This window comes from Ictidomys tridecemlineatus, chromosome 11, assembly GCF_052094955.1.
Source record: "Ictidomys tridecemlineatus isolate mIctTri1 chromosome 11, mIctTri1.hap1, whole genome shotgun sequence".
NCBI lineage: Eukaryota > Metazoa > Chordata > Mammalia > Rodentia > Sciuridae > Ictidomys > Ictidomys tridecemlineatus.
In genome coordinates this window covers 7,147,251-7,163,463 of record NC_135487.1, presented here as the reverse complement: position 1 = coordinate 7,163,463, position 16,213 = coordinate 7,147,251, and the positions used below count along the sequence as shown (strand labels likewise).

Genomic DNA, 16,213 nt, shown 5'->3' with positions numbered 1-16,213 from the left:
GAGCCATAGCCCCAACCCTCCTCCTGAAATTTTAATTGGAAAATCAAAAGAGAGGCCACCCCACCTATCCTCTGACGTTCCCTTAACCTAACAAGTCTTGCTTATGATCAGGAAGCTCCAGGACTGGGGAACTGCTCAGCTGCTTGTGCTCACCTGCTAGCAATTTCTGGCCACAGTCTGTTCCCGGGGAGTTCTGTGGTCTGCTCAGACATTTAATTTAGTTCCTGTTTTGGTGGCCACTTTGACCGCTTGCACATCTGCCCTGCTTTCCTTCTCAGGCATATGGCCGAGATTTAATGGAGGCCCAAGAATGGTGCAGGAAGTACATGAAGTCAGGGAATGTCAAGGACCTCACCCAAGCCTGGGACCTCTACTACCACGTGTTCAGACGGATCTCAAAGCAGCTACCCCAGGTAGGTTCCTCAGGTGGTCCTTTCTGTCTTATTATCTGTGAACTTCCTGATACTCATCCTAAGCATCTGGTTTCACGATTTTTTGTATTTTATTTGGAGACAGAGTGTCACTGAGTTGCTTAGCACCTCGCCCATTGCTGAGGCTGGCTTTGAACTTGCAATCCTCCTGTCTCAGCCTCCCGAGCCTCTAGGACTACAGGCGTGGGCCACCGCGCCCAGCCTGCTTTCACTTGTACCTGTAGAAAACTAATTGCTTCTGGCAGTCTGTTGAAAAAGACCTAAATTATATCTAAATTCCTCCCTGGAGTTTAATTTTCTAACCAAATTTTTTTTGGTAATTATTCACAGCTTACATCCTTAGAGCTTCAGTATGTTTCCCCAAAACTTCTGATGTGCCGAGACCTTGAATTGGCTGTGCCAGGAACATATGACCCCAACCAGCCAATCATTCGCATTCAGTCCATAGCCCCATCTTTGCAAGTTATCACATCCAAGCAGAGGCCCCGGAAGCTGACTCTCATGGGTAAGGATCACTGCACTTCTGCCTCCCTGAATGAGTCCCTGCCCCCTGTTCTGAAATTATGGCCTGCCATTCCAGCTGCTAATCTTTCAAGTGCTGCAACTCTCCCCACCTCTTGGGACAAGAATGGAGGACAGTGGCCCTCCCCTTCCAGGACCTCTTCATGGCTCCGAGTGTACTCAGAGCTGTACCTATTGAAGTGAAGCCAGATCTCATTTGTGGAGCCCTGGTGGTGGTGGGCAGGTGTTGAAATGAGCCAGCAGAGGCAGCTGATGCAGACTTGAGGTTCCATGCCACTGAAGAAAGAGCATCTGGGTTCTTGAATGTTCTCCCTTTGTGGGAAATAATTGTGTAAAGCAAACAAACTAGAATAGCAATGAATCCTCATGGGAGGTACATTCAACACATGGCGTCTAGAATTTGGCTTAGGGGTAGTGATACCTACCTGGAATGGTTGAGGGAGACTTGTGTATTGAGGTGGCATCTTGAGGTCTCTCCCTTTTATTGACGCTCATTTCTCAAGTGTAATGGTTTTCACCAACACTGATCAATCATGGTGCACAGGTAGTGGTCTCTCCAGGAGCTGGTATCTTCCAATAAAAAACATGATCACAGGGCTGGGGTTGTGGCTCAGTGGTAGAGCACTTCCCTTGCATGTTCGGTCCTTAGCACCACGTAAAAATAAATAAAAGTTTTGTATCCATCTTTAACTGAAAAAAATATATTTTATAAAACAAACAACAACAACAAAAGAAAACATGGTCAGTCATGTCCTCAGCGTATTAGATTTAAAAAGTTTAGTGAAGAAACTGCTTCTGAGAGAAGTGAGCAAATAAGCTGTTCCTCATCCTTCCCACCACTCCTCCAGACCTGAAAGGACAAGGAGCCCAACAAGAACTATTGCCTTGGAAGAGAGGCCAGCTAGCAGAAGCTGTAGCTCAGGTGGAGGGACATGGCTGCTTCTAGAACTGTGACCAAGGCAGGGTGTGGGGGCAAATACCCCGATCTCCACCTCTTCCTGTCCTTTCCTGCCAGTGCCTCATTGGCAACACCAGCTGGAACTCCAAGGGATATGGGCCATAGGAGTTGGGCTTCTCAGATCAGAGTGGGTCAGGGAGAGGGAAAATGTATAATCTCTGCATGATAGTTTCTGATCCTTGGTAACAGTCTTTTTTTAAATTTAAACAACTTTGGTCATTGGTAGACATCAAAAGCAGAACTGTTTCCTCAGTTGTAGAGTGTTCTTTCCATTTGTAGGGGATTGTGATTAGGGAGAGTGTGTGTAGTCTATGGGATCTTTGGAATACTCTGCTGGTCTCAGCTACGGGTGTGAGAACCTGTGTTCTGCACTAACAGTTGCCACCATCCCTACAGGCAGCAACGGCCATGAGTTTGTGTTCCTCCTGAAGGGCCACGAAGACCTGCGGCAGGACGAGCGGGTGATGCAGCTCTTTGGCCTGGTTAACACCCTCTTGGCCAATGACCCGACATCTCTTCGGAAAAACCTCAGGTATTCAGAGTGCTGTGGAAATGGCAAAATTTTGAGAAGTCTTCTTGCCCTCCTACGACTGTGCATAGTACCATGCTCCTTTATCAATTAAGTTATAACCTGACAGGAGGTTATCAGTAACCTAGCTGCCAAACACAAGAAGAAAGGGTCTCCACATGGGATATGCCTTTAACAAGCTCCAAAGAATTCAGAAGGGAGTGATTTGAGATGAGATGAAGATTATACAGACTGTTAATCAAGATTATACAGTATGTTATAATCAAGATTATACAGTATGTTACTCCTTGTGGGGCGTAAGCTCAGCCAGAGCCTTCCTATCCTTGGCCCTGTTGCTTTTCCTTCTCCTGATCTCAGATAATAGTCACATGATGCCTCCAGAGCCACTGGTCTGTTGGGCAGGATGAGAAGGCCAGAGTGGCTTTCATTTATGAGCACCCTATTTCTGTGATGTTGTATTCTTCACCAAGTATTGCTCACTCCCCCTCTCACAAAAACCATGTGCAGGGCTCATTAAAGACAGTCTGTAGTGGAGATCGGTGGCACACACCTGTAATCCCTGTGGCTTGGGAGGCTGAGGCAGGAGGATGATAAGTTCAAAGTAAGCCTCAGCATTTAGTGAGACCCTAAGCAACTTAGTGAGATCCTAATAAAAATTTTTGAAGACCAGGGATATGTCTTAGTGGTTAAGCACCTGGGTACCAGGTACACCCTATACCAAATCTGTGTGTGCTCTGAGTGAATCATAAATATGCTCTTCTTGTACAAAATGACCCTGTTCTTTTGTGGCACCAGCATCCAGAGATATGCCGTCATCCCTCTGTCCACCAACTCAGGCCTCATTGGCTGGGTCCCCCACTGTGACACGCTACATGCCCTCATCCGGGACTACAGGGAGAAGAAGAAGATCCTCCTCAACATTGAGCATCGCATCATGTTGCGGGTATGAGGAGGCTTGCTGCCCAGTGTCCTCAGGGTCCTGGAGGCAGGACTCACACATCAAGGATCCACACAGGGCTGCTTTTCTAGTTCTTTGTGTGTCCATCAGTGAAGTCTATTTGGGGGAATTTGCTATTGAAGGTTTAATGAGGTGAATCTTAAAGCAGAAAACATTCTCTATGAAATCAAAGTGAGATTGCGGATGAAACTCATGGTAGAGTGCTTCCCTGGCATATGGTTCCAGCAATGCAAAATATAAAGTAGAATAAAGTTGCATAAGATTTCAGCATGGTGCTGGGCATGTGGCTTAAGCGGTAGCACGCTCGCCTGGCATGTGTGCGGCCCAGGTTCAATCCTCAGCACCACATACAAACAAAGATGTTGTGTCCGCCGAGAACTAAAAAATAAATATTTTTTTAAAAAAAGATTTCAGCATGGCTCGTGAGGCCTAACAGGTTCAGCCTGAGGTTCTTTTAAAAAAAAAAAAAGAAGTCGGGCATGATGGCACACACCTATAATCCCGTGACTCTGGAGGCTGAGGATCACAAGTTCAAAGCCAGCCTTAGCAATTTAGTGAGGCCTTGAGCAATTAGCAAGATCCTATCTCAAAAAGAAATTAAAATCAGCTGAGGATGTGGCTCAGTGGTTAAGTGCCCCTGGGTTCAATCCCTAGTACCCTAAATAAATAAATAAATAAATTTTAAAAAGAAATTAAAGTCTTCTAAAGCCTGGAAATTATGTTTTCATTGTCCTGTATGGGACTGGACAGATAAATATAGGCAGCATCTATTTATCAAACATATACCAAGCTCTGGAAGGCCTGGTGAGTAGTCATCTAAGAACTAGGAAGAATTGTTATGCAGACCTTAAAACCTCGTCCCCTCGTCCACTGCACTAGGCTTGGACTGAGGTGAGTCCAGGTGTCCCCACCCATGCCCTGGGAGCCAGTGTGGCCACTATGCTGCACTTCCCATCTCCTCTTGACTAGCAGCAAAGTTAGAACCAGGTCTGCCTGGCCCAACCCTATGCCTCCGGCTGCTCTAACTGAACATGTGTCCTGATGCAGATGGCTCCAGATTACGACCACCTGACCCTGATGCAGAAGGTGGAAGTGTTTGAGCACGCTGTCAACAACACAGCAGGGGACGACCTGGCCAAGCTGCTGTGGCTGAAGAGCCCCAGCTCGGAGGTAGGGCCACTCAGCTGCCTCTGACCCACTCCTAAAAGGGCCGATTAGCTACTCTTTGCTACTGTTAACTGTGGATTATGTACAGCCTTTTATAGCAAAAATCACATGCTATTTAGATTGACTAGTTTGCTGCTTTCTCCTATTGATTATGAGAGTATTTAACCTTTTTTCCTATATTTAGGATAGTTGGTCTTTTTTCATATATGTTGTAAATTTCCTGTTTATTTGATTTTCTAATTTGATTAGTGTTTTGGGGATTGGGGTTTTTCTTTTTCACACATTATTTTTAAAAGTTAGATATATCCGAGTTTGAAGTTTCTGCCTTTGGCTTTACATTTAGAAAGGCTCTCTCCACCTCAAGCTGATGTCTCTTTTTACCTATATTTTCTTATAAGATTTGCTTTTACAATTAAATTCTAACCCAGTTTGGAATTTCTTTTTTCACATCAGCTGGGTAATGTGCCAACAATGTAACAAAGTTCAGAGGGAGGCATATCTCACACAATAGCAAGAACACCCAGTCATCACACTTATGAGCTGGAAGGATCTAGAATGTATTTGTAAACTTAGGTGGGCTGGGCTTGATGGTGCACACCTGTAATCTCAGTAACTCAGGAGGCTAAAGCAGAAGGATCACAAGTTTGAAGCCAGCCTTGACAATTTACTGTCTCAAAAAAAAAAAAAAAGAGGCTCAGGCTGTAGCTCAGTGGTAAAGCACCACTAGGTTCAATCCCCAATACCAAAAAAATAACAATAATAAAAATAAATCAATAAAACTACAATGTAACTTGTTTTTTAAAAGATGATTAGCTGGGGCTGGGGATGTGGCTCAAGCGGTAGCGCGCTCGCCTGGCATGCATGCGGCCCGGGTTCGATCCTCAGCACCACATACCAACAAAGATGTTGTGTCTGCCGAGAACTAAAAAATAAATATTGAAGAATTCTCTCTCTTTCTCTCTCACTCTCTCTCACTCTTTCTTTAAAAAAAATAAAAAAATAAAAAAAAAAGATGATTAGCTGCCACCACACTATTTACCAAATAACCCATCCTTCCCCACTATTTGAAAAATTCCATCTTCATTATACACTAAATTCCTCCATGCCCAGGGATATCTTTCTATGGCTTCTGCTTCATTATTCCCTCTGCCTGTTCCTCCATAAGTACCATACCATTAATATAAGTCTCTTCGCATTAGCTATTTTCACATATTTTTTCTTCCAGACAAATGTTGGGATCATTTTTTCAAGGTTGAAATGCCACTGAATTTTTTTTTTTTTTTTTTTAACCAGGGATTGAGCCCAGGGGCCCTTGCCACTGAGCCACATCCCCAGGCCTTTTTTATATTTTATTTTGAGAAGACAGGGTCTCTCCAAATTGCTCAGGACCTCACTGAGTTGCTGAGGCTGGCTTTGAACTTGGGATTTTCCTACCTCAGCCTCCTGAGACACTGGGATTACAGGCATGTGCCACCATGCCTCTCAGTGCCACTGAAATTATATTGGAATTATATTAAATGTATCAAATGATAATTTGGAAGGCTGTTGCATCTCTGCAATCTTAAATGAATCCTGAAGTGGGTCTTTTCATAAAGTCTTCACTTATGTCTTTATGTTCCTAAGAAGAAAAGTTTACTTGTTCATTGAAACCTAACATGTTTCCAATTAAGTTTATTCTGAGACATAGTTGTTTATTATACTCATGAATGGGATCTTTATTCCATCCTATGTTCCCACTGATATTAATGGAATAAAAGAACAGAAGGGATTGGGGTCTGGCTGTGTTGGAATCAGTTTAAAGTTTCCAGTGCTTGGGTTCACTAATGCTCCTGTTTTGTAGGTGTGGTTTGACCGAAGAACCAATTACACTCGCTCTTTAGCAGTCATGTCAATGGTTGGATATATTTTGGGCCTAGGAGATAGGTGAGTGAATTTAATTTATTTCTTTTAGTCTCCTTTTGTTTTAGTAGTTTTCTTTTTATTTGTTTTCCAGTGAGATTTATGACTTTTTGGCAAATAACTATTTTTGTTTTTACTTTAGACATCTTTGGGGTTTTTTGTTTTTGTTTCTGCTTTTGCAGTATTAGGGAATAAACCCCAGGGGCTCACACATCCTAGGCAAATGCTCTACCACTGAGCTATATCTCCAGCCCTTTTAATTTTTTATTTGAGAGAGGATCTCTCTAAGTTGATGAGACTGGCTAGAACTTACAATGCTTCTACCTCAGCCTTCCAAGTAGATGGAATTACAGGCATGCACCACTATGCCCAGCTACTTAGACCTCTTTTACAGCATCAACTTTAGCCTTCATCTGTTTATTCTAATAGGATAACACTTCAACTAGAGAGAAGCAAAACTGTAGCTCAAGAGTACTACTTTCTCCATAGGTTGGTTTAGTGTGCTAAATAAGATTGATTACATTGACTTAGTAAATATTAAATAATTAATATGATGCTAAGATAGTTGATTCTGTTTCTGCAATTGAAACCAACCAAAATAGATCCTTATGATATTTTTTTTTCTTTTTTTTTTTTTATTGTTGGTCGTTCAAAACATTACACAGTTCTTAATACATCATATTTCACAGTTTGATTCAAGAGGGTTATGAACTCCCAACTTTACCCTGTATACAGATTGCTGTATCACATCAGTTACCCTTCCATTGATTGACATATTGCTTTTCTAGTGTCTGATGTATTCTGCCGTCAGTCCTATTCTCTACTATCCCCCCTCCCCTCCCCTCCCCTCCCCTTTTCTCTCTCTACCCCTTCTACTGTAAATCATTTCTTCCATTTGTATTATCTTGTCTTACCCCCTCCTTTCCTCTTATATATCATTTTGTATAACCCTGAGGATCGCCTTCCATTTCCATGCGATTTCCCTTCTCACTCCCTTTCCCTCCCACCTCTCATCCCTGTTTAATGTAAATCTTCTTCTCAAGCTCTTCGTCCCTACCCTGTCCTTGTTTACTCCCCTTATATCAAAGGCGTCATTTGGTATTTGTTTTTTAACAATTGACTAGCTTCACTTAGCATAATCTGCTCTAATGCCATCCATTTCCCTCCAAATTCTATGATTTTGTCGTTTCTTAATGAAGAGTAATACTCCATTGTGTATAAATGCCACATTTTTTTTATCCATTCATCTATTGAAGGGCATCTAGGTTGGTTCCACAATCTTGCTATCGTGAATTGTGCTGCTATGAACATCGATGCAGCAGTGTCCCTGTAGCATGCTCTTTTTAAGTCTTCAGGGAATAGACCGAGAAGGGGAATAGCTGGGTCAAATGGTGGTTCCATTCCCAGCTTTCCAAGAAATCTCCATACTGCTTTCCAAATTGGCTGCACCAATTTGCAGTCCCACCAGCAATGAACAAGAGTGCCCTTTTCCCCGCATCCTCTCCAGCACTTATTGTTGTTTGACTTCCTAATGGCTGCCAATCTTACTGGAGTGAGATGGTATCTTAGGGTAGTTTTGATTTGCATTTCTCTGACTGCTAGCGGTGGTGAGCATTTCTTCATGTACTTATTGATTGATTGTATGTCCTCCTCTGAGAAGTGTCTATTCAGGTCCTTGGCCCATTTATTGATTGGGTTATTTGTTATCTTATTGTCTAATTTTTTGAGTTCTTTGTATATTCTGGTTATTAGGGCTCTATCTGAAGTGTGTGGATTAAAGATTTGTTCCCAGGATGTAGGCTCTCTATTTATCTCTCTTATTGTTTCTTTTGCTGAGAAAAAACTTTTTAGTTTGAGTAAGTCCCATTTGTTGATTCTAGTTGTTAACTCTTACGCTATGGGTGTCCTGTTGAGGAATTTGGGGCCCGATCCCACAGTATGTAGATCATAGCCAACTTTTTCTTCTATCAGATGCCGTGTCTCTGATTTAATATCAAGCTCCTTGATCCATTTTGAGTTAACTTTTGTGCATGGTGAGAGATAGGGATTCAGATTCATTTTGATGCAAGTGGATTTCCAGTTTTCCCAGCACCATTTGTTGAAGATGCCATCCTTCCTCCATTGCATGCTTTTAGCCCCTTTATCAAATATAAGGTAGTTGTAGTTTTGTGGATTGGTTACTGTGTCCTCTATTCTGTACCATTGGTCCACCCGCCTGTTTTGGTACCAGTACCATGCTGTTTTTGTTACTATTGCTCTGTAGTATAGTTTGAAGTCTGGTATCGCTATACCACCTGATTCACACTTCCTGCTTAGCATTGTTTTTGCTATTCTGGGTCTTTTATTATTCCATATGAATTTCATGATTCTTTTATCTATTTCTACAAGAAATGCTGTTGGGATTTTGATTGGTATTGCATTGAACTTATAGAGAACTTTTGGTAATATCGCCATTTTGATGATGTTAGTTCTGCCTATCCATGAGCGGGGTATATTTCTCCATCTTCTAAGGTCTTCTTCTATGTCTTTCTTTAGGGTTCTGTAATTTTCATTATATAAATCTTTCACCTCTTTTGTTAGGTTGATTCCCAAGTATTTTATTTTTTGGGGGGATATTGTGAATGGAGTAGTTGTCCTCATTTCCGTTTCAGAGGATTTGTCGCTGATATACAGGAATGCCTTTGATTTATGCGTGTTGATCTTATATCCTGCCACTTTGCTGAATTCATTTATTAGCTCTAATAGCTCCAAGTGATGCTTGATTTTTCCTTCCTTCTTTTATCATTGATTTTCAGTTTTATTCCATTATGATCAGATAAGATGCATGGTATTATCTCTACCCCTTTATATTGTCTAAGAGTTGCCCTGTGACATAATATATGGTCTATTTTTGAGAAGGTTCCATGTGCTGCTAAGAAAAAGGTGTAACTACTTGATGTTGGGTGGTATAGTCTATATATGTCAATTAAGTCTAGGTTGTTAATTGTGTTATTGAGTTCTATAGTTTCCTTATTTAACTTTTGTTTGGAAGATCTGTCCAGTGGTGAGAGAGGTGTGTTGAAGTCTCCCATGATTATTGTATGGTGATCTATTAGACTCTTGAACTTGAGAAGAGTTTGCTTGATGAACACAGCTGCACCATTATTTGGGGCATATATATTTATGATTGTTATGTCTTGTTGGTGTATGGTTCCCTTGAGCAGTATGAAGTGTCCTTCTTTATCCCTTTTGATTAACTTTGGCTTGAAATCTATTTTATTAGATATGAGTATGGACACTCCTGCTTGTTTCCGCAGTCCATATGAGTGGTATGATTTTTCCCAACCTTTCACCTTCAGTCTATGAATATCTTTTCCTATCAGATGCATCTCCTGTAGGCAGCATATTGTTGGGTCTTGTTTTGTGATCCATTCTACTAGCCTGTGTCTCTTAATTGGTGAGTTTAAGCCATTAACATTTAGGGTTATTATTGAGATATGGTTTGTTCTTCTAGCCATATTTGTTTATTGATGTTACTAAACCTGATTTGTTATTCTCTTTGACTACTTCCCCCCCTTTACTGTCCTACTTCCCATTGTTGGTTTTCAATGTTATTGTCCATTTCCTCTTCCTGTAATGTTTTGCAAAGGATTTTTTGAAGAGATGGTTTTCTAGCTGCGAATTCTTTTAACTTTTGTTTATCGTGGAAGGTTTTAATTTCATCTTCTATCCTGAAGCTTAATTTCGCCGGATACACGATTCTTGGTTGGAACCCATTTTCTTTCAGTGTTTGAAATATGTTATTCCAGGATCTTCTAGCTTTCAGAGTCTGTGTTGAGAGATCAGCTGTTATCCTGATTGGTTTGCCCCTAAATGTAATCTGCTTTCTTTCTCTTGCAGCTTTTAAAATTCTCTCCTTATTCTGTATGTTGGACATCTTCATTATAATGTGTCTAGGTGTGGATCTCTTATGATTTTGCACATTTGGCGTGCTGTAGGCTTCTAGGATTTGGGATTCTGTCTCATTCTTCAAGTCTGGGAAGTTTTCTCATATTATTTCACTGAATAGACTGTTTATTCCTTTGGTATGGAGCTCTGTGCCTTCCTGTATCCCAATGACTCTTAAATTTGGTCTTTTGATATTGTCCCATAATTCTTGGATGTTCTGCTCATGGTTTCTTAGCAGACTTGTTGAGCTGTCTATGTTCTTTTCCAGTTGAAATACTTTGTCTTCATTGTCTGATGTTCTCTCTTCTAAGTGATCTACTCTGCTGGTAGTATTCTCAATTGAGTTTTTAAGTTGGTTTATTGTTTCCTACATTTCTAGGATTTCTATTTGTTTGTTTTTTATTACCTCTATCTCCCTGTGAAATTGATCTTTTACTTCCTGGATTTGTTTGTCAATGTGATCTTTCATTGTCTGATTTTGCTGTCTCATGTCTTCCTTGAGACTCCAGATCATCTGAAGCATATATATCCTGAACTCTTTATCTGACATTCCATCTGTTGCAGCTATTACCTCTTCTAAAGTTGAGTTGACCTGCATTGCTTGTGGTCCTTTCTTTCCTTGTCTTTTCATGCTGCTCACGTTTCTTTCTGCTTGGTGAAACTGTTGTGTTTATGAGTTTTTCCCCCTAATTATTATATTGCTCTTGTATAGTTGAAAAATCTCTCTTGCAGGGCGGGTAGTGGCTGTGCTCCTTCTCTAGTTGGGGTGATCTCAATACTGCGCTGGCGGGCCGCTAGGCCTGCTCTGCTGGTTGTTCGCCGGTCTGCCCACCCTGCGGGTGCGGGTGGCGGCTCTGCTTGGCCCCCCCTCCAATTGTGGCGATATGACTATCACCCCCTTGGGTTGTTGGACCTGATCCGAATGCGGGCGGCTGCTCTGCTCTGCCCCTACTCCAATTGGAGTGGCGTATCTATCATGCTGGCAGGCCTCTAGGCCTGTTCTGTTGGTGGGTCTCAGGTCTGCCTGACTCTGGCAGTAAGGGGAGTTGGGTGTCGAGAGTCCTTTGGTTCTTGCGGTCACGCCCACAGAGAGATTTTGAAGTTTCCCGGTTGTTCGCCAGGTGGGCGGGGCTATTAGCAGAGCCGGGAGGGCATGGCCATGTGCTGAGCCATGCAGGGACCCTTCTAGCTGAGTCGGGCCACCAGGAGCCATGTGAAGAGCGGGGTAGCTGTGTCTGCGTGGTTAAGATCCGGGCGGGTGGTTTGGCTGTTCGCCGAGCGAGAACAGGGCCTCCCGGGAGAGCCGATATGGCGGAGGCGTCTGCCGGTTTGGGCTGCCACTCCACTCCGGGCCGCCGCCGCTTTCAGAAGCTGCTGGTGGTTGCGGGATTGGACCTCTGCGCCCGCCGGGGAGGCCACCTGTAGAGCCGGGTAGCTGCGACCGCGTGGTTAGGAACCGGGCAGGTGAGGCTGCTGTTCCCAGAGCGAGCACTAGGCCTCCCAGGGGAACCCGGATGGCGGAGGCCGAATTCTGGTTCGGGCGGGGAGGGCCAAGTCGCTCCAGGTGTCCGCTGCTTGCAAAAACGGCTGCTGGTTGCAGGAGTTGATTTCTGCACCCGCCACGGGGCCACCTGTCTAGCTGGGTAGCTGTGGCCGCGTGGTTAGGAACCGGGCGGGTGAGGCGGCTCCTCCCAGAGCGAGAGCTAAACCTCCCGGGGGAGCCGCTTGCCGGAGCAGCTGATGGCTGCGGGACTAGACCTCTGTGCCCGCGTGGCCGTCCCAGATCCACTTCTCTGGGACAAACTGTCACTTCCAATAAACCCACCAGTTCACGGCAGTTCTCTTCTTAAGGGAATTATGCTAGAAGTTCCTCCGTAGGTAGGCTGCCGATGGGTGGAGACGTTGGAATCACTGCTTCCTCGCCGGCCGCCATGTTGCATCATCCCTTATGATATTTTTTGTATAATAAATTTCATCCAAACTTACTGACTGAAAAAATAATTCAGGGCCGGATTGGGTGGCATACACCTGTAATCCCAGCAGCTCAGGAGGCTGAGACAGAAAGATCATGAGTTCAGAGTCAGCCTCAGCAATGGCAAGGTGCTAAGCAACTCAGTGAGACCCTGTCTTTATTTATTTATTTATTTATTTATTTATTTTTTGAGACCCTGTCTTTATATAAAATATAAAAAGGGCTGGGGATGTGGCTCAGTGGTCAAGTGCCCTGAGTTCGATCCCTGGTAACAAAAAAAAAAAAAAAAAGAGAGAGAGAGAGACTGAGGTGGGATATCACTTGAGCCCAGAAGTTAAAGACTAGTCCAGGCAACATTGCAAGACCCTGTCTCAAAAGAATACAATAAATGACAACAACAACCAAAAAAACCTAGCAGAACACCTATTGACAAAAGCCAGATGATCTTCCCCGGATTGGCTCAGGGGCTCATGGAGACAGATCCTGTGATAGCTACATGATAGTAATGACAGAGCCTTGCCACTGAGGGGCTTTCACTGCTATAAACTGTTTGTCAGGTGACCCAAGACCCTGGAGAAGCAGAGTCTCCTCATAACTCCTACAGGTAAATCCTCACTGTGGCTCCAGAGCAGGAACAGGCACTTTTTCTGTAAAGAGCAAATGATAGATATCTTGGGCTTTGTGGGCCATGTGGCCTCTGTCACAGTGCCAGCTCTGCCACTGTAGCATAAAACCAACTAGAAATAGTACAGAAATGAAGACGGCCATTTTTCAATAAAACGTGGCTTATAAAGTCAGGTGGGAGCCAGACTTACCTCAGAGCTATTGTCTGCCAGCCCCTGGCCTGGAGTTTTACATCCTCACTGATTCATTTGTCAATGCTGCTTGTTGACCCTTCCCGTCTCTCCCTTCTGCTTCTCAGACACCCATCTAACTTGATGCTAGACCGACTGAGTGGAAAGATCCTGCATATTGACTTTGGGGACTGCTTTGAGGTAAACATGTTTCTGAAACCATGTCAGACAGACCTCACTCTGCTCTGACAGTTCAGGCAAACATAAGCCCCAAACATCCCTCTTCTCCCCCGTCACTCCTGCTGACAAGATCAAGTCAGTTGCAGCCTTGAAATCCATGGCTGAGGTCAGACTCTAAGCCCTGTGGGCAGGGGCCACTCTCCACACACCCTTCGCTAAGTGAAGGAATCTGCCACCCTGCATGCTGCCTGCTGGTCAAGCACTTGGGCAATATACCCTTGTCCTTTTCTTTTTCTTATTTTTTTTTTCCTTCTTCATCTTTTGGGGTTTCTAGCCTCATTCAGATCCCCATAATCAGTCCCTTCACTAAACTCAAGCTGCTTCATTTCTGTGTTGTCATGTGAATCAGTAGAGATGAGACAAAGGAAAGCTACCTGCCTTCACCTTACTTTAGTTAAAGAAAACTGTCTAAACAAGGATTTGTTTTTACTTTTGATTATCCCATAGGTTGCTATGACCAGAGAAAAATTTCCAGAGAAGATTCCATTTAGACTAACAAGAATGTTGACCAACGCTATGGAGGTGAGTGGATATTGGGAACACACTGCACTGAAATGGGACCAGCACAGTTTCCACCTTCTCTAAAGACAGACTTGCTCATTAGAGCTCATCAGTTCCTCAGCATGGCCACATGACTTCTGTAGCAGGTTCCTGTTGATTCTCACGTATCAGGAATGGTCTTTGAAAGTCTCACTGCTTCACATCAGACCTGGTGTCATATGTATCACAGTCCTGCCATGCTTCCTTCCTAGGTGATGGTGACAGATACTCTATCACTGTTGGTCATGAGGCACCAATGACTCCTGAGGTGCAATGCTCTGTCCCTTCTCCAGGTTACAGGTCTAGATGGCAACTACAGAATCACATGCCACACGGTGATGGAAGTGCTTCGGGAGCACAAGGACAGTGTCATGGCTGTACTGGAGGCCTTTGTCTATGATCCCTTGCTGAACTGGAGGCTGATGGACAGTAAGTGTGTTCAAGTGTGGGAGGCTGGGGTTTGCATCCCTCCAAATTAAGAGTACCTGCGACATTACATTCCACTGACCTGTTCCTTTGAGCCTGGAGCCTGAGCTGTATTACCAACTATTGCTTTCTCTTCTCCTAGAGCACTCAGGTAGCTAGAAAAGAAAAGAATTTCAAGTATTTTTAATAGCTAAACTGGAAAACTCCAATATTAATTGAAATAATGGGCTGGGTGTAGTGGCACACACCTGTAATCCCAGCAGCTCAGGAGGCAGAGGCAGGAGAATGGTGAATTCAAAGCCAGCCTCAGCAATTTAGCAAAGTACTAATCAACTCAGAGAGACCCTGTCTCTAAATAAAATACAAAATAGGGCTAGGAATGTGGCTCTGTGGTCGAGTGCCCCTGAGTTCATTCTCTGTACCAAAAAAAAAAAAAAAAAAAAAAGACTTTTTTAGGATAAACTTAGGTACCTAGTGATAAGCTGATTTGGATAAGCTGGAATTTTAATAAAAATGTGAACAGTTGTAACCTGAGACTTCAGTATCTATCGTCTAGCCTTGTTTATGCCTCCTTTGAGGATGTTTCACCAATATGAGGCCTCTAATCCACTGTGATTAAATCAGTCTTTGACCTTACAGTTTCCATATGATGCTGTAAATCCAACTCTACAGTATAGAGTGTCCTCCCGGATGTCCTATTCCATGCTCACAACCCCTTTTACTACTGAGTAATATTTCTTTGTTCTTTCTTCAGAATTGTACCTTTTGGGAAAATCTCATTTTTGAAATTGTAAGCAAGTATATCAACCAAGTTTCTTCAAAGTGAAAGTCTGAGGCACTTTTAATTCTTTCTTTCCCTAGCAAATACCAAAGGCAACAAGCGGTCTCGAACGCGGACAGATTCCTACTCTGCAGGTCAGTCAGTAGGTGAGTGCACCCAAGGAGATGAGCATCTGAATGGGGAGACATTCCTTTTGCTGAAAGGCAAGATTCAAAGTGGTTCTGGCTGCTTAATATTAAGGATGTCAACATGCTTTTCTCAAGTTCTTGACAGTGATAGCACAGGCAGAGATGCTACACTGCTAACATCACCCCGCGGGTATTGTTGAACTTCAGAAACATGGTCTAAAAATATTTACCAAGCACCAAGCACTAACTTGTTTTTTATTTACTATCTAGCGGGATGGAGTAGGTACCTCAAGCTCCAAGATTTTTATCATCTGATTTTAATCTGTCTATAAAAACAGTTAAAAGTATGTCTGAATACCAGCCAGTGTTGAGCAAGCCCTTCAGCAGTGTCAGGGGGGGATTTTCACTCCTCACATGTTTTGCTTTGTTTTGTTTTGCTCCGCTGGGGATGGAACCTAGGGCCTCAAGTGCTCTACCACCAAGCTATGCCTTCCGCCCCTGAAGCATTAATAATAGTTCTTAAAGGGAGGTAGAAGCAGCAGAAATCTGCTTATATCTCTGAAAGGAGCCCTGAAATCATGGGAAACACTGTTTCCATGTGTGTCCTTCACAGGCGGTAGTCCAGGAAGACATGTGGCCCTCCAAGAGCCAGAGTACCTTTTTTTTTTTTTTTTAAAGAGAGAGAGAGAGAATTTTAATATTTATTTTTTAGTTTTCGGCGGACACAACATCTTTGTTTGTATGTGGTGCTGAGGTTTGAACCCGGGCTGCACGCATGCCAGGCGAGCGTGCTACCGCTTGAGCCACATCCCCAGCCCCCAGAGTACCTTTTGTATATTAAAAACACAGAAGTGTTTGAGTCAGGTGTTTAGCTCTGTTAGCTTTTTTTTTTTTTTTTCCTTTCTCTCTCTTCCCCTACCCTTTTTCTTTGACATCTAACA

General features: G+C 43.3%; 1 protein-coding gene and 1 non-coding gene across 2 annotated transcripts in view; one reads left to right on the top strand and one right to left on the bottom strand.

Annotated features, from left to right (window-relative positions):
* Mtor (mechanistic target of rapamycin kinase) overlaps nucleotides 1-16,213 on the top strand; it is a 123,897-nt gene that overhangs the window by 101,467 nt on the left and 6,217 nt on the right. Inside the window, exons 45-54 of the mRNA XM_005317451.5 lie at nucleotides 279-413; nucleotides 762-936; nucleotides 2,308-2,443; nucleotides 3,236-3,383; nucleotides 4,446-4,568; nucleotides 6,406-6,488; nucleotides 13,286-13,358; nucleotides 13,845-13,919; nucleotides 14,231-14,366; nucleotides 15,225-15,290. Of these exons, the coding sequence (XP_005317508.1) occupies nucleotides 279-413; nucleotides 762-936; nucleotides 2,308-2,443; nucleotides 3,236-3,383; nucleotides 4,446-4,568; nucleotides 6,406-6,488; nucleotides 13,286-13,358; nucleotides 13,845-13,919; nucleotides 14,231-14,366; nucleotides 15,225-15,290 (1,150 nt within the window). The remainder of the gene's footprint in view (nucleotides 1-278; nucleotides 414-761; nucleotides 937-2,307; nucleotides 2,444-3,235; nucleotides 3,384-4,445; nucleotides 4,569-6,405; nucleotides 6,489-13,285; nucleotides 13,359-13,844; nucleotides 13,920-14,230; nucleotides 14,367-15,224; nucleotides 15,291-16,213) is intronic.
* LOC120891097 (small nucleolar RNA U13) lies at nucleotides 5,013-5,115 on the bottom strand. The gene has a single exon (XR_005735522.1). It is a non-coding gene; the product is annotated as a small nucleolar RNA U13 (small nucleolar RNA).